General features: G+C 39.1%; 1 protein-coding gene across 3 annotated transcripts in view; it reads right to left on the bottom strand.

Moving 5' to 3' along the window:
- Positions 1 to 4,446: 4,446 nt before the first annotated feature.
- LOC126175906 (fibronectin type III domain-containing protein 5) overlaps positions 4,447 to 25,566 on the bottom strand; it is a 942,320-nt gene continuing 921,200 nt past the window's right edge. For 2 of the 3 annotated variants that reach the window (XM_049922970.1, XM_049922971.1), the window contains one exon: positions 4,447 to 5,443. In XM_049922970.1, the coding sequence (XP_049778927.1) occupies positions 5,171 to 5,443 (273 nt within the window). In that variant the 3' untranslated portion in view covers positions 4,447 to 5,170. Of the gene's footprint in view, positions 5,444 to 5,934; positions 6,036 to 25,566 lie in introns of all 3 variants that reach the window. The other variant, XM_049922972.1, reaches the window with a different exon arrangement.

Below are 25,566 nucleotides of genomic sequence, written 5' to 3'. Positions count from 1 at the left end.
GGCCATTGTAGGAATATTTAGTTTCCAAGTTTTACAAGAAATAGCATTTTATCAATATATATGTATAAAAGTAAAAATAACAGAGAAGGTGACATGTATATATACAGATCTTTGCAAATGCTTAAATGTTAGGACAGAGCTTCATTGGACCATTTTACCCTGGCCTGTTAATGACAATTACAACATTCCACAGTATAAAAATTATAGCTTTTGAGTGTTTTCTTTGGAGAAGAACATCATTAAATTTCACAGCATATATCCAAATTTTAAAATAGCTTCTAACTACATATAAAGACTGATGATGTTTGCATACCACAGCATAATTCTTTAAAAGTATTTTCTCTACATAATTGTATCAAAAAGTTCTAGGGCTGCCAAGTAACTGTTCATGAAATTTTTTGGGAAAAAATAAAACATTTTTTTTCTTATTATGAGAACATTTTTGCAAATTCTAAAGGTGCTTGGTGTTTATGTCCTTACAAAGGTCCATAGTCATCTAGGCATTTTCAGTTACTGTGTTCAGATTGTAAAAGTTTATTGCTTAATTTAAAGGCAAAGTTCTTTCAATTTTTGTTTGTTTAATAAAATACTATAAAGCTACATTTTCTGTATAATGGTGTATAATATTTACTGACAAATATGCAGGTATCATTTGAAAGCACGTTAAAATTGAGAATGAAGAAATATTTTATGGTTAATCATCAACCTAATATTTTTACCTCAGTTGCATGTGTTAACCATAGGAACTGTTAAGGAACAGAGTATTCATTAAAATGTACCAAAATCTGTATAAAGAATGCTCTGATTCTGTTCTCACAGAAGAGTGTTGAACAAACTGAGGTTTACAACAACTTAGATGATTTGTCTTACTGCTTTATAGATGCATCCTTCAGGTATACATTCCTTCCATAGTGGAGTGTCAGGCTTAACTGATGAGCAATGATGCTTTAAATACAATATAACAACAACAAAAAATCAATTATGTATAAAATTCTTTAATTGGATAGATAAAATATCTACTCACCAAGTGGTGGCAGGACACACACATAAAAGATTGTTGTGATTGGCAAGCTTTCAGAGCCAGTGGCTCCTTTTTCAGGCAGAAGAGTTCAAGGGGAAGGCAGAAGGGTGAAGGAAAAGGACTGGAGAGATCTAGGAAAAGGAGTAGATTTTGGGAAAGTCACCCAGAACTGCAGGTCAGGGGAAGCTTATTGTACAGGATGAGAAGGAAAGACTGAATCAGTCTCATCTGATGCAGTCCCCAACAATCAGTCTTTCCTTCTCATCCCATATGTTAAGTCTCCCCTGACCCGTGGTTCTGGGTGACTTTCCCAAAATCTACCTCTTTTCCTATATCTCTCCAGTCCTTTTCCTTCACCCCTCTGCCTTCCCCTTCAACCTTTCTGCCTGAAAAAGGAGCCACTGGCTCCAAAAGCTTGCCAATCACAACAATCTTTTAAGTGTGTGTTCTGCTGCCTCTTGGTGAGTGGTTTTTATCTAGCCAATTAAAGAATTTTAAATATAATATGAAATACAAAATTTTTTCTTGGGTACTCAGTGTAGTCTATCAGTGTGAATATTGAATCTTTGGTTTTATTAATGGAAATAGGACTTAAGTTTTAAATGCTCTCTTTGTCAGAGAAAATCAGTGTCTAAGGAGATCAGTAGGCTCTGACTCATATCTTGATTATCATTTCAGATTATATTTTTGGTATCTTGTCCAATTTACAACTATCACATAAAAGAGATGTCAGTGTAATTATGTAAAATTAAATAAAAAAAATGGAAACCCCAGGTTGGAATATCAACAATGAGGAAAAGATATATTGGTACTTACTATAAAGATGACACGTTAGGTTGCAGACAGGCACAACTAAAAGGCATTTACACATTAGCTTTGGCCACAGCCTTAGTCAGAAGAGGAAACACACACACACAGTATCATACAAGCAACCACATCTCACACACACATGACCATCATCTCTGGTGGCTCAGACAGGAAGGCATTCTGGTCCGAGCTGCCAGAGATGGTGTTCGTATGCATGAGTGTGCTTGCTTGTGTGAATGAATGTGTGTGTGTGTTTCCTTTTCTGACTAAAGCTGTGGCTAAGAGATTATGTGTAAGATCTTTTAGTTGCACCTGTCAGCAACTTAACATGTAAAGTTAAAGAATTATAGTCATGGTAGCAGAAATTAGTGAAAGATCAACTACAGAACATTTTCTGACATTTTTTCAATGGCACTTAAGGATTTTATATCTCTGTATCAGTTTATTTATGTAACCTTCTTCAGCCACAACCTCTTGCTCAATTATTTATTATTCATAAGATGGACTTTTTCCCTTATTATGTAATTCCCTCTCCATTTCAAAACATCACTCTTTATATTTTCTAATTATTTTTTACTTTGTTACTTTTAATACATTTTTCTTATCTCATCTCATTAATCAATCAGTCAACCAGTCATAAATGGTCATAGCTTTATGCTGATATACCTATTTGTTAGTACATAACGCTTCATAAACATAATTTCCTCCACCCACTTTTTCCAATATAAATTAGAATTGAGTCAACTAGGACCCTATACTGGGCAGTGATTTAGGATATTAATTGTTTCTCTCTGTCTGAAAGTGGCACAGGATCCAGGTAAACTGTATATCAGGTTATGTCTTCACTATTATTTTCTTCCTCCATGCTCATTTGAACATTCATGTACTCAGAAGTTGCATGCCTCTCCTACTGCATTTGTATACTTGCATTATTCAGTTTCACTTCTTCAGCTTATTGAGTGATTTGCCACTTTCTCTAGCCATCAGATGTCATTTTTTCATAGTATTTAGCCATTGTGTACACACTGTTAATGCCGACCAACAGTGGATATAGATTCATGAACATTAGATATGTCTCTCAGTTTTTAGCACTGTTAAACTGACATTATCATGATGGATGTTATATGAAGAAATCAATACTATCTGTTCATGACCCTTTGCTCTAAAAAGACACCAGATTTATTTTTAGTATAGAGAATATTGTCTGTATTGGTCTAGATCAACAAGAATGAAAGTTATGGCTGTTAGGAGTTGATATGGTGTGACCTTCCTGATCACTTCAGTGATGTTTCTGAAAGGTGTCAAATATTTTGTACCAATTACAGCTAAATGTTAATAACAATGACACATGAAAATATTGTGCAATTGTATTGTCATAAGCTGGAGGAAGGATCTCTGTCACACTTTACTGTTCTTTTACACATGATGCTTGTGATTTATTTCATTTTGTGTGCTCAAAGACTTAAATAAAGAAATTTTGTACACAGAAACTATTATGCATGATGGTGTGGTTTGCTTCAGTAAGTTAAAATCTTTGGCTGAATTTCATAGTTGCTCAGTTTACAAGACATGTGCAATCTACTGATTAGGAGTAAGTTTCATTCAGCTTGCATTAATGTAAAATGAAATTTTACAATGTTGTAAGTAAAATTTAGAATAATGCTGTGTTACTTCATACTTACATTTTATACAAAAATTTAAGTGGATTTCACTTAGCAATAAACCATGCTGCTTGGAAATATACCAAACTGAGTTTAATAGTAAACACTTGATTCCCCAAGAAGATATTTTCATAGACTGCTTATTTTTACTTGTTCAGTACATAACTTTAGTTTATAGATTGAAAGGAAATTAAATTTATTTTGTATAGATTTCCGTTTGTCTTGAGTGAGGCACTTATCCTTCTGTTCACATCAACTTATCTGTAAATGCTTCAACTATTAAAGGTAAAGGAGAGTGACTTTGTGGTTAAGTGAGTAAGTGTTTAAGTTAACACTTACTCACTTAAAGGTCCGGGGTTTCGTCATTGGTCAACTTTAGAATTTTTTCTGTTGCTTTTCCTTTATTACACCTTTGACAATTTGTTAATGTTAAAAATGTTAAGTTGCACTGCGATTTAGAGTCTTTGATAAATTGTAACTTCCCTGTAACTGGCTGAGTAAATCAGTTTAAAGGTGAGAGGAAGGCAAGGACATTTAACCTCCAATGGGGCCATGCCTATTAAACCACTGCAGTGTTCAAAACAATTGACCTGCCTGACAGCATCAAATCAAAGATTTTTAAGCTTTTGTTCAGGGTTCACTGGCTTCCTACACAAAAAAGAAAGAAAAATAGAATGAAGTGAAATCTAGATGACTGTAAAGAGAGAGACAAATCCAATTTCTCTTTTAGGTTCAATATTTTCTCTTTCTGTGTAATGAATCCCTTATGTTTGAAGTTTAAATCTACATCTTTCCAAATTCCTTCTAACTTGTTTTTCATTTTGGTTTTCTTTACAGATCTGATCCTAAAATGCTGAAATCTGCAAATTTTATTTTTCAGTTAGGTATTGATGGGCTTCCTGCTTCTACTTTTTTGTGGCCTTACTTTCATTTTATATGAGGTTTAACTTCACACAAAATAATAATAATAATAATAATAATAATACACACGTTCACACAGGTGTTCATTACAAAATTCCATGACATTATTAAATATGTGAACACTGAAAAACAATAATATTTATAATTTAGGTACTGGTAATTAATATATGTTAATATTTCATTGCATGTACAGAAAAATGTTTATCACATTGCAGACTATTCTCTCTTTAACATGTTGTTCACTTACACATAACAAAATGAACAAATTGCATTTGGATGACTCAAAAGAAACACAATATTTCACTAAGGATATATCGTGATATGCCAAAGGCCAGAAAGTAATCAGAAAGTATATAACGTTGATTACAAATGAGTGAGAATGAATGTAAAAGAATCTGTTACAGGTTTTGGTAAGAATAATTGATATATCACCTTCTGAGTATAAAGAGTCACAAATATTTTCTTTAAAATGTAGTAATAATTAACTGCTACACACTATGAGAGTTGCAGTAGAGTTATAAAAATATGTTATAATCAAAAATACACCAATTTTAGGTTTGTGCAGGCTTACTTCAATACCATTATTCAAACAGTGTCATAGCACTATCAGTAGTCACAACACTCAGGCAATTATTGCCACAGTATGCTTTTCAAATTTCAAGTCATTTATTGATAGTAAGACAAACTGGTTTATAGAGAAGCACATCACATAATTATTGGCAGCAACCCTAGAGATATTTAAAAAAAAACACACTCACTGTCACAAGGTTTCATCACATTGAATGTTTTGATTGTTTTCTTGTGGGGGTGGGGCTGAAACTGAAAGTATGGGAAGTCCTTCTCGCATTCCACTCATTGGAATGTTTTCAGCACTACGTGTTCGACGTCCCATTTCTGAACGAAATGGTTGATGCTGAACAAATTCAGAATCACGTACACCAGAGCTAATAAATATAGCTGAGTTAACCCTTGGCCTTGAACGGCCAATCCATGGGTCCATATCAAAACGTTGGTGTGTTGACCAATGCAGATGCTGTAGACAGAAAGGAAATATTTAATATACATATTTCAGTGAGACTGGAATTGTCTTGTTGATAATTATTTATTTTCATTCGTTGCAATAGCCATTACATGTTAAATATTAAATTAATAAACACATCTTCTACAGGCAGACATGGCACTAGACATCACAAGTACATTTAACACACATCAATAGCAACAAACATCAACTGCTACTACACAACTATAATACTAATCAGGCACATTGGATTTAAGCAAGCCTATTAGCATCTGACTGCAAAGCTGTGCAACACTCAGTATTGGTTCTATTTGGTGCAATTTTAAAGCACAAGAGCTATAGTAACATAGTTCAAACACTTCTTGCTTAGGTGTGCCCAACAAAACAACCAGCTAACTAACAATGAAAGCTATATATTGACTCAGAAATTTTGTAATTGCCCTTATGTTACTGGTGTGTCTCGTAGGCAAGTTTGTGATTCCTCGACGGCAGTCACAGAGACTTACTGCTAGGTGTCTGCACGATGCAAGAGTGCGAAACGACATCCACAGTCTCTGGGTGGCTGAGGGCGCGGATAGTTGAAACAGTGATCCAGAACGCAGCACCCCTGACAAACACGGGCAACAAGGCTCTAGTCAACCCCCACAAAACCATGTACCTATATCTGTTTCTCTTAGATTAGGCATACAAATAAAAAGATTTGCATTACCCTCTTACTATTTGCGTGACAGTGATGAAAAAAAAGAATGCATCTTGTTATCATTTAAGTCTGAATTCTGTGTTCATTTTTAATGTTTTTATATCAGTTCCTCAGCCACAGAATGTAATTTTGGCAGAGCTTCAGTTCATTGCTTCCATGATACATAGGCATTCTGGAGAGGCATGAGCTAACATCACAAAAGCTACATGGATGTGTTTGAGATATATGTCAGCTAGCTAGTGTTCATCTGACAAAGCTATGTGAAGCTCAGTTCATATTGATTGTGAAATGTGAAATTGTTGTGTAAACCTGGAAGTAAATTTAGAAAAATGCCTAAGTTTTTTTTTTTTACCAGCCTTAAGTGTATGCCACATTTCACTATCAACTGAAATATCTAAGAGTAGCTTTGACAATGCTTGAATGTTGCTATCTGGCAGTAAAGACAACACATAATATGAAGTGAGTTTATAGGCAGTAACAAAGTAGCTGCTTGATGTGGAATTCGCCTAAAAAGTGATGACAATATATGACAGCAACAATTTAGGAAGGGTTATCTACGTCAGCTTAAAGGACAACAGTAAATGCCTTCTAAATCAGATTTGAAACTGACTTTTACATGTTCTCACCCCTTGATTCCTTATAACTGTTCAGTCATTTTCATCTTGTCTACTCCTGTCTACTTCACTTTATTTGGACAGTTACTCCCTGGAATCCGTTTGTACTGCTAGAACATGCAATATTACTATGCAAGACTTTTTTTTGAATCTGGTCAGTATTAGGATAAATTATTTCAACAGAAGAACAATTATTAACTGCTAATAAGACATGTTTTATTCTAGTTCCTGTTTAACAGTGAATTAAAAAAGTGAATTAGCTTATTAAAAATATTTTCAACAACAGCAGAAGCATAGCATTATGTTTTTTTCTTAGTGTATCATGATAGTGTCAATAGTATATTGATGTTATTTCAGACAAAAGTTATTGTATACATAGTTAGTGGCACCAAATTATGTTTTACAAATTCAATTCACTGTTTATATAGATATTGTGACTTAGAATATAGTTTATGGTTTCTAATGGAAATTAATGCATAATTATGATAATCCGTAACACAGTTTCTCATCTAAAGAACATATAATTGTGTATACCAATGAGAAAATAGGTTTAAAGGATTCTGTGTCTTTTTCAGAGCTATTATCTCTATTCATCCTGGGTTTACCATTACTTTATTTCTATTACTGGCTGCCCGCCCTTCAAGTTACCCCCCCCCCCCTCCCCCCCGTCCCCCCAATGAAGAGGGCTGAAAAGTTGTGTGTTCTATGCTGTGAGTCACGCACATTTTGTTCCAAGTGCTTCAACTATTTATGTGTTGTGCTTCTGAGGTGGAGACATGCAACCAGCCTGCACTATGCCTAGACCATATGGGGTGTAGACTTGTTGATTTCCCAGGTCAATTAATGCTTGTGAAACACCTGGATATGAGATGTTACAGCTTACTTTCACATTGTATAAGCTAGCACATTACCCATTATGATCCAGAAGATGTTGAAGACCTGTTAACATTGTTCATAAAATGTCTCAACAGGAGAAGAGGGGGATGTTGTAATTTATTTTTACGGTTTGTCTGAATGATGATTTACCTCCCAGTTTGTAGCCAAGCAGACAACTGCATTTTGTGCACAAAGTGGAATCTTCCTCTGGCTGGAAAACCAAGAACATGCAGTCAGAGATGTTATTGTTTTCTGATCCTGTATGTCAATGTCTCCCACTTCTTTTTCCCCTTTCAGTGCCCTTCTTTTTTTTTTTCACATCCATCCCATAACCTTTTCATTGCAGTACAAAAATTATTATTCACACATTTTAGTTTTTCTTGTATATATTTAACTATTAAAAAAGGAAAATCAAACAATTAAAAAGGAAGAGGGTAGATTGTTACTCACAACATAGATGAAGTATTGAGTGGCAGACAGGCACACTGGGAAAGACTGCTAGATATTATTCAGTCATCAGACTTAATCCTTTGTCAAATTTAGAAAAAACAAAATTGACACTAATTCACATATGCACAACTCACATACACTTGGCTACAGTATTCTCTGAGGGCAGTCAGGCTTTAGCACGTGGAGACAACAGTGGCCAAGCGTGCATGAGTTGTGCATGTATTAATATGTATGAGTTTTATTTTATCCATGTCTGTTGAAAGATTAAGTCAGATAGCTGAATAATATATAGTAGTCTTTTTCAGTGCACCTGTCTGTCAGTCAACACTCCTCTATGTGACGAGTAGCAATTTATTCTTTTCATATTATTTTTAAGAAAGAAAACAATGGAAAATTCAGTACAGAATAATGACAATATTATGAAAAGGAAAGATTGCTATCACCATATAGTGGAGCTGCTGGGTCGCAGCTAGGCACAACAAAAAGACTGCTAAGCATGTAACCTTTCGGCCAAAAGGCTTGCTTCTGAATTAGACAACATACACTCACATATCCACGCAAATGCAGCACACATGACCACTGTCACTGGCCTGAGTGTGGCCTCAGCAGCCAGAGACAGTGATCATGTCTGTATAAATTGTGTTTGTGTGAATGCATGTGTGTGTTGTCTAATTCAGAAGAAGGCTTTCTGGGTGAAAACTTACTTGTTTAGCAGTCTTTTTGTTGTGCCTGTCTGCGACTCAACATCTTCACTATATGGTGAGTAGCGATCTGTCCTAATAATATTGTCACTATGAAAGAAGGAAAGATTAGGGCTTGATGTTCTGTGAACAATGAGATTATTAGTGACAGAGCATGAAATTAAACATGAAGCATATGAGAAAGGAAACTGGTTCTGTCATTCTCAAAGGAACCATCCTGACATCTGTCCAAAGCTATTTAAGTGTACCATAGGAAATCTATATTGGTATGGTTGTTCAGGGATGTAAACCATGGTAATTCAAATGTAAATGTAATGTCTAAGTCACTTAAGTAATTAAAATGGTGCTGAATTATGCACCACCTCAACAGGTACAATCACTAAAATGTTAATGCACTGGCAATGAACTCAAGAGGTGGCTGTCTCAAATCCTACTGATCACAGGAAATGGCCACTTCCAATGCTGTCAGTGACTGGAGGGGTTGTAGCATAAAGTTTCTGACCACTAATCTATTCACAATGTTCTGCGTTGATCTAATTGTATCGGCAAGTGGGGACATATAATATCTCAGATGATGATACATTTGTTGGTGGGGAAAGCTGAGCTTGATGGCCTCCTCTTTGTTAATAGAGTGACAGAGAACCTTTTCTCACATGGGGCTCCCTCCCCCTCTGTTTCATTCTATATTCATCTATCAAACAAACACTAATCTATGTTATCAATGTAGCAACTATACAAGTCAGAGATTGGCAGTGGTAAGTGCCTCCACCACAGGTGCAGTGAGAGAATCTCATGTTGTCTCCAATGATCAGTGTTCCTCTTACTTCTCATATTAACTGATGACTTATTTGAATTAGGTATGTTCTTCAGGAAGATATGTTCAGCTTGCTTAAATGGACAGAATGAGTTGAGGGCTGGACTCTGTGTGCATTCCACAAGTTTCTTGCAATAGTCTCACCTCAGAGGACAAAAATGATGAAAGATGTAATAGCAGTTAAGTAATTTAGGATCAGAGGTAACCATTTTTGGTTGGTGAGTACACTATCATGCTCGTTTCTTGAGATGTGTGTTGGAGGAATTAATATTCTGTTTGACTCTTCTTGGATTATGTGCTTTCAAAATTTTACTATTAAGCCACTGCGTGGCGCTCAAAACTTCTTTTATAGCTTCTGCCACTGCCATTTGACATTCATCTCCATAATACTCTGATGAAACAAACCCATAGTGAGTCATATGGCTCCTTCTTGGACCTTGACGATCTCCTTTACTAATCCTGTCCAAGGTTCCAGACTAATTAGGGGTATTTAAAAATCAGCCAAGCAAGTATTCAGAAACAATCTTTTTTACCTTAACTTGTGCTGTACAAGTACTTCTTGAAATATTATAGTTTGAATGTTTCTAGTGATTGATCACAGATGATATATTCAACCAAACAATAATGGATCGTGACAAAATGCAGTGGTGCGTTGAGTGAACCCAACAGCACCAGACGAAAATTTGTGCCAGACCACGAGTTGAACTGACATTTCCTGCTTTATGCAAGCAGTCACCTTAACTGCCTTGACTATCCAAGCAGGTTGTTCACCCAATACAAATCTCCATACACTGCACACTACAGTGTAGCACCCCTATCCATTGATCCACTTGCTCGCAGCCTAACTTCATTCCTGCAAGGGCTCGGATACTGTTATGCATCATCACTGTAATATCATAATGCCACCAAGCATACATATATGTTATGTATGGATGTTTCCAAAAATAATTAAGTGCAGTAAATTTAATCTTTTTTGCAATGAAAGACAACTTGCAGTACCTGCATCAAGCATCAGCCCCTTGCAAGTCTCTCTGCAATCTGCTAACTTTTTTTGCGAAGTGACTTCCCTATCCTGATGAGTCAAACAATATGCCCAATGCCCACCACAAGATTGAATGCCCCGTGTTAGGAAAACAGGAAAGATTTGTGCCATTTTCCATTGCTTTGGAGTAGACACTTATGAATTGAAATATTATAATCTCTGTCTACAGGCACTGCAGTTACATGACATGGTAAATAAAGTATATCAGTGAAACAAAGACCAGTTTGGAATTATTCTAGCTGTGACATGGGCTGGAACAGAGGAAATCTACTGACATAAGTGACTTTTGGAAGTTGTATCAGTGCTATTATGATGCTATAAAAAATGTGGCAGTCACAGGCTGTGTAGTCACTAGTTACTCACATTATATGTTCCGATGTATATCTTATGTATGTTAATCTGAAAAAATCTGTCAAGAACCACAAATAATACATATGAGGGTGGTTTGACAAGTTTTCAGAATGGAATAGAAAAAGTACTTACATCACTGAAACTTTTTTTTTTTTTTGAATGTAGTCTCCTTGTAGATTAATGCACTTCGTCCAAAGATGTTCCACTACCTTGATCCCATCTTGAAAATGAGTTTCCTTCAGGCCTGCATAATAGTTGTCGACTCTGGCTATCAATTCTTCATTTGAAGGGAATCTTCATCCACCAAGAAAAATTTTCAGTTTTGGAAAGTGACGTGGCAACAATCGTACCTTAGTTTGTGTAATTTTGCCATGGCGACAACACACGGTCAAGAGTCGCAGCACCCATCTTGTAGATAATTTTTTCATTTCTAATTCTTCAGTTAAAATGTGATATATCCTTTCAGATGACATCTGGCAAGCGTGAGCAATTTAGTGCACTTTCAATTGGCGATCCTCCATGACCATTTCGTGCACTTTTGCAATGATTTCTGGAGTAGTGACCACTGTGCGAATCATCATCTAAGTTCTCCTGAAGAAATTTAAATTCATCTGTCCACTTGTCAACAGTTGAATATGAAGGAGCAGAGTCCCCCAGTGTATTCTGGAAATTGGCATCAATGTCCTTTGCTTTCATACCTTTCTTTATGAAGTACTAAATCACTGCTTGAACCTCGATTTTTTTCCATCTTCACAAATCATTATGCGGAAACAACAACAGAACCATGTCACTGCCATAGCTCTCTTCAAAGAGCACTGACATGGCACATGTTTCAGGCAACAGTCCAATGACTATCATGTGAACAACTCGTTGCGCTAGCGCTGACCTCTCATGGTGATTCCGAGAACTTTTCAAACTACCCTCATAGTACATAACAGTAGTTACTGACCACTAAAAACAAACAGGAAATATACCAATGTTCAATGTGAAAACATACGGAGATTTGGGCAAATGCATCATTCATAGGTATGAAGCCATTTATCTTATCCATAAGACAATGCACAGCTGGATCATTATGGCAGTTGTGCCATGCAGGAAGATAACTAGGTCACCAGGTGGCACTACTGGTGAGCGTTAACATTTAAGACTTAAATACAATTATTATAATCCCATGTAAACAATGAAGATATGGCCCGTAGTTTGTGTATAATTAAAAAAGAGAAATATACATCATATCAAACACCATAACATAACAACTCTATTACACACAAAATCAAATTTCATATTGTAAGGGTGGGGAGCCATTAGGGGAGAACCAGGTAAAGGCAGAAGGGACCAATCTATGGGTCAGCATGATAAATAAACCTTTTATTACAAAACACTTATGATTAAAGTAGATGTATTAAAACAACACACCTACATTAACTGCCTGTATACATCAGGCAAAAGAAATATTTTTTTTTCTTTTTCAATACACTGTTAGCCAAGTAACCTAAACTTAAAAAACATTGAAGGAAGTTAACAAATGACAGAAATAAAATAAAACCTAAAGGTGGTAACATATGTAAGTTCAATTTCAGAAACTTGGCCATGATTTCATGTACAGGAAGTAACCCCATGGCATAAAGACCATTGATTTAAATAATTACATAAAAATAATACCACATAGGCTTCATAGGCAACATTGGTCAATAGTGGAAAATAACAACATTAAAATGAAATGAGTTATTGTATGGCATACAGTAGCAATGTCATAAAATGAATGATACACTAATAAATTTATTTTAATCATAAGTGTTTTGTTATAAAACGTTTATTTTATTTGGACTGAGCCATGCATTGGTCCCTTCTGCCTTTACCTGGTCCTTCCTTATTGGCTCCCCTCCCCTACAACTTAAGATTTAATTAGTGTCTAATACGGTCATTATTTTACAGTACTTGGTATCATGTATATTTGCTTTGTAATTATACAAGTCCTCTGGATTGCTTCTTTGCCATTTTCATGGGAATATAATGGTCATATTTAAGTCTCAAATATTAATGCTCACCATTACTATCACTGGTGGCATAGTTATCTTCCTGAATCGTGCAAGTACTGTAATGGTTCAGTTTTGCATTGTCTTACAGATAAGATTGATGACTCCATACCCATGTACAACTTGTTGACCCAAACCTTGGTATGTTTTCACATTTCACGTTGATATATTTCCTGTTTCTCTTCAGAGGTCAGTAACTACTGTTATGCACTATGTATCATTTGTGGTTCTTTATGGATTTTTTTCACATTAATCTGATGATGTATAAACTGAAACACGTAATAAAAAAAACGCTCACTACAAAACTCATGACTTCCATTTGTTTTTATAGTGTCTGTAATAGCACTGATGCAACCTTCAATTTATTTAAAAATGGGTGAGTACTTCTTACTTGACTTCACATCTCACTTGTCATAAGTGATTTTTGACAAAGGCCAGATTGTTATGGCCCAAAGTCTGTGAATGAGCATCTCAAAAATGGTGAAGTTGGTTGGCTCTTCAGAGTTACTGTCCTTAACCCTATGGAAGGTGGTTGAATGACTCTGAAACAATGAGTAGGTGACAAAATGTTGGATTTCCATGCTTCATTGCATGAAACATGGAGATTGGAGACTTGCCTGCTGTGTAAAGTAGTATAGGCTGCAATATGTTTGCAGATCTGATGACTAAAAATCCTCTGCCATGCACTTCACAGTGATTGGTTGGTTGGTTAGTTGATTTGGGGGAGGGGACCAAACAGTGAGGTCATTGGTCCCATGAGATTAGGAAAAGATGGGGAAGGAAGTTGGTTGTGCCCTTTCAAAGGAACCATCCTGGTGTTTGCCTGAAGTGACCTAGGGAAAACACAGAAAACCTAAATCAGGATGGCCAGATGGAGGTATGAACCATCATCCTCCTGAACGTGAGTCAAGCCTGCTAAACACTCCACCACTTCCCTTGGTTTCACAGTGGTTGGCAGAGTATAGATGCGGATGTATATGTAGATACTCTAATCTATTCTAAGTACAATGCTGGTACAGGTGCTAGTGTTTTGGGGCACACCATTTAGCACACATTGCTGAACAAGGGACTCTGCAGCAGATAGTACTTGCATATTCCAGTGTTGACCCAACTACGTTGTTCAGACTGAACCATAAATCAGTGAGAATGTGTCATCTGGCCATGTAAATCATTATTCTTGTTACTCTAGGTCCTGGTTGTTTCTTGATATACCATCATCCAGACTATTGGCAGCTCAAAACATGCACTGTGCCACATGTACAGGGTGGTGGGTGCAGTATTATGCTATGAGAGATTTTCATCTAGGCTTCCGTGGGACCTGCGGTAGTGGTCAAAGGCACCATGAGACAGTTGTAGACCTGGACCACTTGCATTCCTTCATAGTTGATGTCTTCCTCAACAATGATGGCATATCACAGTAGGATAACTGTCCACGTCAGAAGGCCAGAATAATGCTAGAGCCGTTTTTGGGTGCAGGACAGTAAACATATAGAGTGGTTCTAATTGTACTTTTGTTACTTTAGTTAGTGTAGATGGAAAACTATTTACTATATGGATACCCAACTTCATACAACTGATATTCAGACTGTGAACTGCACAATTTGTCTTGTTAGTAGTGTTAGTGACATGATCTCCCATTATGCACCAGTTCTGGTATGAGAATGTAGGATTGAAACACAAGCATCAGTGTACATTACGGTTTGAGACAGTCAATATGGGTCTGGATAATGTGCTGCTGCTCTCCACAAGTATTGATGCATAAAGGAATCTAAAGATGTCATCTTTCTGCACCAAGTTAAAAAACATGTTTTGAAGTTTGAATCAACTGGTGATTTCACAATTGCACCTGAGAGAGAGGCTGACAGCTAATTGCATCAAAAATTGTTGAAGAAGTTACCGTTGTCATGGCTGAGTGTGCTGGACTGGATACATTGTGTGATCTTCAAGCAGTGTGCAAGCTGTGTCATAACAGCAAAATTTTCCATAGTCTGCCATTCGAAAAGTGCTGCGAATGATTGTGAAATGGTATCTCTAGTGTGGTTCCAGACTGTCGTGGATGCAGATGGTCATCACATTGAGCAATTTGTGTAACCTGGAGTGTAAATGTGGCACACAATTAATAAATTTTACCCTCTCATGTGGAACTTAAATTGTGATTCCTTCAATCTGCATGTCCTTACGAAAGTTTACACAAAATTACATTGTCCTACGACCACTTGTTTTTCACGGGGGTCCTCTCAGGTAGTGAAAGTTTAATTAGAACCACCCTGTATGTTGATGTCTTTGCTACCAAATTCATCTAATCTGAACCCAAGATAATATATGTGGGATGCTATCAGCTGCTAGCCCTGTGTCTACAAAATTCTGGCACATAGATTGAGATTTTTCACTCCGCATTGGAGTGTGTGCTGATATGAAACTTCCTGGTGGCTTAAAACTGTGTGCAGCACCAAGACTCAAACTCGGGACCTTTGCCTTTCATGGGCAAGTGCTCTACTGTCTGAGCTACCCAAGCATGACTCACGCCCCATCCTCACAGCTTTACTTCTGACAGTATCTCATCTCTTACCTTCCAAACTTCACAGAAGCTCTCCTGCAAACCTTGCAGAACTAGCACTCCTGGAAGAAAAGGATATTGCAGAGACATGGCTTAGCCACAGCCTGGGGGATGTTTCCAGAATGAGATTTTCACTCTGCAGCAGAGTGGCAGATTAAAACTGAATGTCAGACTGAGACTTGAACTTGGGACCTTTGCCTTTCTCCTCACAGGAGAGCTTCTGTGAAGTTTGGAAGGTAGAAGTTCAAGTCTCAGTCCGGTACACAGTTCTAATCTGCCAGGAAGTTTTATACTGGCACATAGTTTATGGTTGTTGGGCAATCCTTGCATAGACATGAAGTGCCATGTATGTCTAGTAATCTGCCAAGGATGCGTTGAATCAATGTTCCAAAGTCGAACAGCACACTATTAAGTAAGTGGTTATAGTGTTTTGACATATTGATGTACATACTCATAAAAGCATCCATTCAACTCCTATCCTCTGTTGACTAACTGCAGTTGATTTTCTAATTCAAATTGGGGCCAACACTATTAAGCAGGTGGTTATAATGTTTTGACTTACTCATAAAGTATCCATTCGAGACCTGTCCTTTGCTGACTAAGTGTAGTTGATTTTCTAGTCCATGATCATCTATCTCTATATCTGCCATTTTTGTGATGATTGAAAGGAGGAACTGTATTATGGTAGACTGTAGTTAATCAATTAAGGAAGAATGAATTCATTATTTTGGCATTTTATATGTTATCTTCCACTTTGGTGTCAGTATGACCACTGAGCAGAGACCCTAGAAATCACATATAAAGCAGTTACTGACCATTTCCCTGACAGTCACTGCTGGTCAGCTCTGAAACTTAGCTGAGGGTATATCACTGCATTCTTGCACCTCACAATCACAATAACGTTGATCTGAATATAGTTAAAAGAAATGTTCGCATCACAATCTACCTCAGGCAACTGGAAAACTTGTACACTGAAATAAGGCTAATATACTGTAATATAACCTTGCAATTATGTATCATCTCAACTGATTATGAGCAAAGATCATGCAAATTCAACAATATTCTAAAAGGGACAATAAATCATAATGGTACATGCTATACTAATGTGTCCAGATCCTTCTTTCTACATGCACATCAATCTCAGAGGAAACTGCTTTCACTGTTGTGGGTCATAAATCTACTAATATTCTTAATGAGACTGAGTAATAGCCTAGAAGTACAGAGAGACTACATAAAAATCAGCCTTAACTACAAACATACCACTGCTAGTGCTACTTTATTGAGGGCAGTGTGGAGAAGACTAGACTAAACTAAAATAAGTAGAAAAAAATTAGATGTTCAGTAAATAAGATGAAGTAGTAGGGTCATATCTCAATGAGGAACTTGAAACTTTTAGCTCAGAACTGGAGCATGTAGAGGCTCAAGTTTAGAAGAATAGTTGGCCACACACTGGACACTCTAAGTTGGAATATTAACAATATTAGGAAAAGGATAGACTGCCACTCATCATGAAGAGGACACATTGAATTGTAGGCAGGCACAACAAAAGGACTGTGACACATTTATCTTTTGGCCAAAGCCTTCCTCAGAATAGAAAAGTCACAACGCATTCACACAAGCAAGCACACCTCATGTACACATGACTGCAATCTCTGGCAGCTTGGACCAGAATTGAACTGTCAGGCTGTGAGGTAATTTGGAGTGGGGCAGGGAAGAGGCTGGGACAGCAGGTACAAAAGGAGAGGGGGGGGGGGAGGAAGGGAGAAAAGAGCACTGTCTGGCAGAGCATGGAGGGACTAAATGGAGTCATGACAAAACTGACATGTACAGGGTCAGGAGACTGAGGAGCAGGGAGGTGGGGAGGGGGAAGCAGAAGAGGAGAGGAACAGGGAAAAGCAAACATGGCCGGGTGTGATAGCAGAGGGCAGCACACAGTGGCGGTGAGGGGACGTGAATAGGGAGGTGGTGATGGGACAGAGGGGGTGGAAAATGTTAGTGTGAAGGGTGAGGGGATAGTAGGTTTACTGTAGCTTGAACCGGGATAGTTTTGGGAGCAAAGAACATGTTATAGGCCTAACTCCTGTTTGTGCAGTTCAGCAAAGCTGGTGATGGAGGAGAGGATCCAGATGGCCTGGATTGCAAAGAAGCCTTTGAAGTCAAACGTATCATGTTCAGGTGCATGTTGTGCCAAAGGGTGGTCTACCATGCTCATGAACACAGTTTGGCAGTGGCCATTTATCTTGGTGGACAGCTGGTTGATAGTCATATCAACATAAAAAGCTGTGAAATGATTGCAGCAGATCTGGTGTATGACATAGTTACATTCACGGGTGGCCTAGCCTCTGATGGTGTAGGATAAGTTTGTGAACAGGACTGGAATAGGAAGTGGTGGGAGAGTGGATTGGGCAGGTCTTGCATCTGTATCTTCCACAGGGATATGATCCCTGTGCCAAGGGGTTGGGATTGGAAGTGGCATAGGTATGGACTAGGATGCTATCGATGTTGGCTGTGTGATGGAACATCACTTTAGGAAGGGTGGTAAGGAAATTTGGGTAGGATACTGCTCATTTCAGTGCCTGATGATAGGTGATCAAAGCCATGGTGAAGGATGTGATTCACTTATTCTAGTCCAGGGTGATATTGGATGGTTAAGGGACTACTCCTTTACAGCTGGTTCCTAGGGGCGTTTGGAGAATCGGATGTGTATGGTGAAGTGTCATGGGAGATCTGTTTGCGGACTACTTCTGGGGGATAGTATCTGTCTTTGAAGGCCTTGGTGAGACCTTGAGCATACTGGGCAAGGGAGTTCTTGTCACTGCAGATACTTTGTCCCTGGGTTTGAAGACTGAATATGAGGGATTTTTTTGGTGTGGAAGGGATGGAAGCTGTTGTAAAGCAGCTACTGTTGGTGGTTGGTGGATTTAATGTGGACAGAGGTGTGGATGAGCCACCAGAGAGGAGGTCAACATTGAGGAAGGTGGCAGGCTATGCTGAGAAGGACCAGGTGAAGTGAATTGGAGTGAAGGTGTTATGATTTTCAAGGAATTCAGGTACAATGTCTTGGCCCTGAGTCCAGATCATAACGATATCATCAATAAACCTGTACCAGACTAGGGTTTTGGAATTTTGGGAAGCTATGAATGTTTCCTCTAGATAGCCACAAACAGGTTGGTATTGGAGTGTGCCATATGGGTGCCCATGGTTAGGTGCCAAATTTGTTTGTACAGCTTACCTTCAAAGGAGAAGTAGTTCTGTTTTAGGATAAAGCTAGTAACATGTATGAGGGCTGTGATAGTGGGTTTAGAGTCTGAAGGATGCTTGGAAAGGTAGTGTTCAATAGTTGCAAGTCCATGGGCATGAGGGATGTTAGTGTATAGGGAATTTCAGTTAACAGTAATCCAGGAGGTAAAGGGTGGGAATGGTGGAGAGTCAGTGAAGGAAGTGGTAGGTATCTTTGACATGGAAGGGCAGATTTCAGGCAATTGGTTGGATGTGTTGATCAAAGAGGGCCAAAATTCTTTCACGGAGACACAATAACCAGCTACAATTTTTCTTTCATGACGGTTGGGTTCATTTTTGTATGTTCATCCTTGTGACTAATGGTTTTTGGGACTTTGTTCACTTATGTAATAAAACAAAACACCTGCATCCTTTGTTTTGATGTTATTTTATTGTATGGCAACCAGTTGTGGTCTTTGATCTTCTGGGTCTTAACTGACGCTGAGTCTGTGAACTCTGATCATTGATAGTTGATGGTTACAGACATGATTTTGCTGTTACAGTATTCGACAGAAGCCAGTTCATAGGTGTTGGCCACTGATGGGATCATGTATATGATTGGAGTTCAACCTCTCAGCACCAGCTGAGGCCTGAAGACAGCGTATTGAGTCACCGAAACTGGTTGCCATATAATAAAATAATGTAAAAAGAATGACTGCAAGTGTTTGAGTTTATTACATGTTGGGTTTGTGGATTTTCGGGAGCATGTAGAAGGTGAATGCACGGAGTGTCTTGGGGATGAAGAGGTGAATGGATTCAGGGGAGAGGTTCCAGCAAGGGTCTAAGGCTTTAGGCAGTGATGGGAGCACTCTGGCAGAGTTTATAGTTGGAGTCAGGTAACTGACAGAGACATTCAACTTTGTTATGAATCACAGAGACTACATGGTGGAAGGCCTCTGTCAATTATGTGACTCCTTCACCTATAGACTCTGCCAGATTGACCTAATCCGAGGTGTCCAATATGACCTCCAGTCCCTGCTTAAAGCCTTAGGCTTTCACAGAACCTCTCCCCTGAATCCATCTCCCTCCTCACCCCTACCACACACCACACACCCACCTTCTATATGCTCCCAAAAATCTACAAACCCAACACTCCTGGAGGCCCCATTGTGGCTGGTAATTGTGCTCCCACTGAAGGAATTTCAGCCCTCACTGACCAACACCTACAACTAATTGCCCATAATCTATCCTCCCATGCCAAAAATACCAGCCACTTCCTCCACCAACTCTACCAGCCCTCTACCCTCTACCAGCTGGATCCATATTCCTCGCACATCTTACTAACTTTATCCTAAACTACAATTACTTCTCCTCTGTAGGGAAGGCATACAAACAATTCTGTGGCACAACCATGGGCACATGAATGACACCCTCCTATGCTAACCTGTTCATTGGTCATCTAGAGGAAACTTTCCTAGCCTCCCAAAACCCCAAACCCCTTGCCTGGTTCACGTTCGTTCATGATATCTTCAAGATTTGAACTCAGGGACAAGACAATGTACCTTCATTCCCTGACAACCTCAAGACCTTCTCTTCCATTTGCTTCACCTGGTCCTCCCCAACACAGTGTTCCACCTTCCTGGATGTTGACCTGTTCTCTAATGGCTTATCCACATCTCTGTCCACATTAAACCCACCAACCACCAACAGTACCTGTTTTTCAACAGCTACCATTCCTTCCACACCAAAAAATCCCTCCCATACAGCCTGACCACCCAGTGATGGCTCATCTTCTGTGAAAAGAACTCCATTGCCTAATATGCATAAGATCTCACCTTCACAGACAGATAATATACCCCAGACGTAGTCCTCAAACAGATCTCCTGAGCCCTTTCCCTCATACCTCCAAATCTCCCACCACCCACTTTGTCACCCAACACCACACTGGACTGGAACAACAGAACCACATCCTTTTCCAGGGCTTTAGTTACCCACCATCATGACCTGAAATGAGGGACATCCTAGTCACGATTCTTTCTACCCTTTCTAAAGTGATGTTCTGTCACCCACTCAGCCTCTTCAACATCCTAGTCCTTCCCTATGCCATTCCCAGCCGCAAGTCCTTGCCACAGGGATCATACCCTTGTGAAAGATTCAGGTGCAAGACCTTCCAATCCACCCACCCAGCACCTCCTATTCCAGTCCTCTTACAGACTTATCATACCCCAACAGAGGCTGGGCCACCTGTGAAAGTAGCCATATCATATACCAGTTCTGCTGCAATCACTGCAAAGATTTTTATATTGGTATGATTACCAATCAGCTGTCCACCAGGATGAATGGCCACTGTCAAACTCTGCCTAAGAGCTTGGTATACCGCCCTGTGGCACAACAAGGAGCTAAACATAACATGTTTGATTTCAATGGCTGCTTCGCACCCTGGGCGATCTGGATCCTCCCCTGCACCACAAGCTTTTCTGAACTGTGAAGGTGGGAAATAGCCACACAACACATTCTACACTTCCAAAATTATTCCAGCCTCAATGTACGGTCAACTACTGTCCCCACACCCTCGGTGCAACAGTTCCCGCTCTCTGTGTGCTATCACCTGCTCCCTGTTCATGTCCCCTCACCCTCATTGAGTGTTACTCTCTGCAATTGCAACCACCATTCTTTTCCCTTTGCTGTTCCTCTCCTTTTCTGGTGCCCCCTCCCTCACCTCACAGTTCCCACAACCTCACAACACTGCATCTGGCAGTCTTATGTCTAGATCTAGTCCCTGCATGCATCATCAGACAGTACTCTTCTCCCCTTCTCCCCCTCCACTCCACTCCCCATACCCTGATATCCCTCCCCCTTCCCTGCTTCTCTCAAGACTGCCACTCAATGTGACAGCTGCATTCCAGTCTGAGCTGCCAGAGATGATGGACATGTGTGTGCGAGGCGTGCTTGCTTGTGTGAATGTGTGTGCGTGTTTTATTTTTTGAAGAAGGCATTGGCTAAAAGCTTAATGTGTAACAGGCTCTTTATTATGCTTGTCTGCAACTCAACGTGTCATTTTTATGATGAGTAGCGATCTCTCCCTTTCCCAATATTGTTGACCATGCACTGGATAGATATGTACCCAGCAGAACAGGTTGTGATGGGATGGACCCTGCATGGTATACAGAAACTGAAAGAAACTCCTAAAGAAACAGTAACTGCTGCATAATAAATGTAAAACAAAGGATAAGGCTGTTGATAGTGAGACACTGTCAAGAGAACAATGTGTAAAGCCTTCAGTGATTACTGTAGAAGAATATTGTTGAAAGATCTTTCACAAAACCAAAAGAAATTCTGGTCATATCTAAAGGTTGTTGTTGTTGTTGTTGTTGTTGTTGAGGTCTTCAGTCCTCATACTGGTTTGATGCAGCTCTCCATGCTACTCTATCCTGTGCAAGCTTCTTCATCTGCCAGTACCGACTGCAACCTACATCCTTCTGAATCTGCTTGGTGTATTCATCTCTTGGTCTCCCTCTACAATTTTTACCCTCCATACTGCCCTCCAATACTAAATTGGTTATCCGTTGATGCCTCAGAACATGTCCTTCCAACTGATCCCTTCTTCTAGTCAAGTTGTGCCACAAACTTCTCTTCTCCACAATCCTATTCAATACCTCCTCATTAGTTATGTGATCTACCCATCTAATCTTCAGCATTCTTCTGTAGCACCACATTTCGAAAGCTTCTATTCTCTTCTTGTCTAAACTATTTATCATCCATGTTTCACTTCCATACATGGCTACACTCCATACAAATACTTTCAGAAATGACTTCCTGACGCTTAAATCTATACTCGATGTTAACAAATTTCTCTTCTCCAGAAATGCTTTCCTTGCCATTGCCAGTCTACATTTTATATCCTCTCTACTTCGACCCTCATCAGTTATTTTGTTCCCCAAATAGCAAAACTCCTTTACTACTTTAAGTGTCTCATTTCCTAATCTAATTCCCTCAGCATCACCCGACTTAATTCGACTACATTCCATTATCCTGTTTTGATTTTCTTGGTGTTAATCTTATATCCTCCCTTCAAGACACTATCCATTCCATTCAACTGCTCTTCCAAGTCCTTTGCTGTCTCTGACAGAATTACAATGTCATCAGCAAACCTCAAAGTTTTTATTTCTTCTCCATGGATTTTAATTCCTACTCCGAATTTTTCTTTTGTTTCCTTTACTGCTTGTTCAATATACAGATTGAATAACATTGGGGAGAGGCTACAACCCTGTCTCACTCCCTCCCAACCACTGCTTCCCTTTCATGTCCCTTGACTCTTATAACTGCCATCTGGTTTCTGTACAAATTGTAAATAGCCTTTCGCTCCCTGTATTTCACTGCTGCCACCTTCAGAATTTGAAAGAGAGTATTCCAGTCAACATTGTCAAAAGCTTTCTCTAAGTCTACAAATGCTAGAAACATAGGTTTGCCTTTCCTTAATCTAGCTTCTAAGATAAGTTGTAGGGTCAGTATTGCCTCATGTGTTCCAATATTTTTACGGAATCCAAACTGATCTTCCCCGAGGTCAGCTTCTACTAGTTTTTCCATTTGTCTGTAAAGAATTCCTTTAGTATTTTGCAGCAGTGACTTGTTAAACTGATAGTTTGGTAATTTTCACATCTGTCAACACCTGTTTTCTTTGGGATTGGAATTATTACATTCTTCTTGAAGTCTGAGGGTATTTCACCTGTCTCATACATCTTGCTCACCAGATGGTAGAGTTTTGTCAGGACTTGCTCTCCCAAGGCTGTCAGTAGTTCTAAGGGAATGTTGTCTCCTCCTGGGGCCTTGTTCCAACTCAGGTCTCTCAGCGCTCTGTCAAACTCTTCACGCAGAATCATATCTCCCATTTCATTTTCATCTACATCCTCTTCCATTTCCATAATATTGTCCTCAAGTACATCGCCCTTGTATAGACCCTCTATATACTCCTTCCACATTTCTGCTTTCCCTTCTTTGCTTAGAACTGGGTTTCCATCTGAGCTCTAGATATTCATACAAGTGGTTCTCTTTTCTCCAAAGGTCTCTTTAATTTTCCTGTAGGCAGTATCTATCTTACCCCCAGTGAGATCAGCCTCTACATCCTTACATTTGTCCTCTAGCCATGTCTGCTTAGCCATTTTGCACTTCCTGTCGATCTCATTTTTGAGATGTTTGTATTCCTTTTTGCCTGCTTCATTTACTGCATTTTTATATTTTCTCCTTTTATCAATAAAATTCAATATTTCTTGTGTTACCCAAGGATTTCTACTAGCCCTCATCTTTTTACCTACTTGATCCTCTGCTGCCTTCACTACTTCATCCCTCAAAGCTACCCATTCTTCTTCTACTGTATTTCTTTCCCCCATTCCTGTCAATTGTTCCCTTATGCTCTCCCTGAAACTCTGTACAACCTCTGGTTTAGTCAGTTTATCCAGGTCCCATCTCCTTAAATTCCCACCTTTTTGCAGTTTCTTCAGTTTTAATCTACAGTTCATAACTAATAGATAGTGGTCAGAGTCCACATGTGCCCCTGGAAATGTCTTACAATTTAAAACCTGGTTCCTAAATCTCTGTCTTACCATTATATAATCTATCTGAAACCAGTCAGTATCTCCAGACTTCTTCCATGTATACAACCTTCTTTTATGATTCTTGAACCAAGTGTTAGCTACGATTAAGTTGTGCTCTGTGCAAAATTCTACCAGGCGGCTTCCTCTTTCATTTCTTACCCCCAATCCATAGTCACCTACTACATTTCCTCCCTTTCCCTACTACCGAATTCCAGTCACCCATGACTATTAAATTTCCATCTCCCTTCACTATCTGAATAATTTCTTTTATGTCATCAAACATTTCTTCAATTTCTTCGTCATCGGCAGAGCTTGTTGGCATATAAACTTGTACTACTGTAGTAGGTGTGGGCTTTGTGTCTATCTTGGCCACAATAATGCGTTCACTATGCTGTTTGTAGTAGCTTACCCACACTCCTATTTTTTAATTCATTATTAAACCAACTCCTGCATTACCCCTATTTGATTTTGTATTTATAACCCTGTATTCACCTGACCAAAAGTCTTGTTCCTCCTGCCACCGAACTTCACTAATTCCCACTATATCTAACTTTAACCGATCCATTTCCCTTTTTAAATTTTCTAACCTACCTGCCCGATTAAGGGATCTGACATTCCATGATCTGATCCATAGAACGCCTGTTTTCTTTCTCCTGATAACAACGTCCTCTTGAGTAGTCCTCGCCCGGAGATCCGAATGGGGGACTATTTTACCTCCGGAATATTTACCCAAGAGGACGCCATCATCATTTAACCATGCAGTAAAGCTTCATGCCCTCGGGTAATATTATGGCTGTAGTTTCCCCTTGCTTTCAACCATTCGCTGTACCAGCACAGCAAGACCGTTTTGGTTAATGTTACAAGGCCAGATCAGTCAATCATCCAGACTGTTGCCCCTGCAACTACTGATAAGGCTGCTGCCCCTCTTCAGGAACCACACGTTTGTCTGACCTCTCAACAGATACCCCTCCATTGTGGTTGCACCTACGGTACGGCTATCTGTATCGCTGAGGCACGCAAGCCTCCCCACCAACGGCAAGGTCCATGGTTCATGGGGGGAAGAAAGGTGGTTACAGGCACCGAAATAAGTATCCACTCACTCATGGATCAGGCAGGAACTGAAACTGAAGAAGGCAAAGAAAAAGCAGAAATGCTTAACTTCATTTTCAAACATTCCTTTACGAAGG

Source organism: Schistocerca cancellata, chromosome 3 (assembly GCF_023864275.1).
Source record: "Schistocerca cancellata isolate TAMUIC-IGC-003103 chromosome 3, iqSchCanc2.1, whole genome shotgun sequence".
NCBI lineage: Eukaryota > Metazoa > Arthropoda > Insecta > Orthoptera > Acrididae > Schistocerca > Schistocerca cancellata.
Note: the sequence above shows the minus strand (reverse complement) of the source record. Positions and strands in the feature narration are given on the sequence as shown.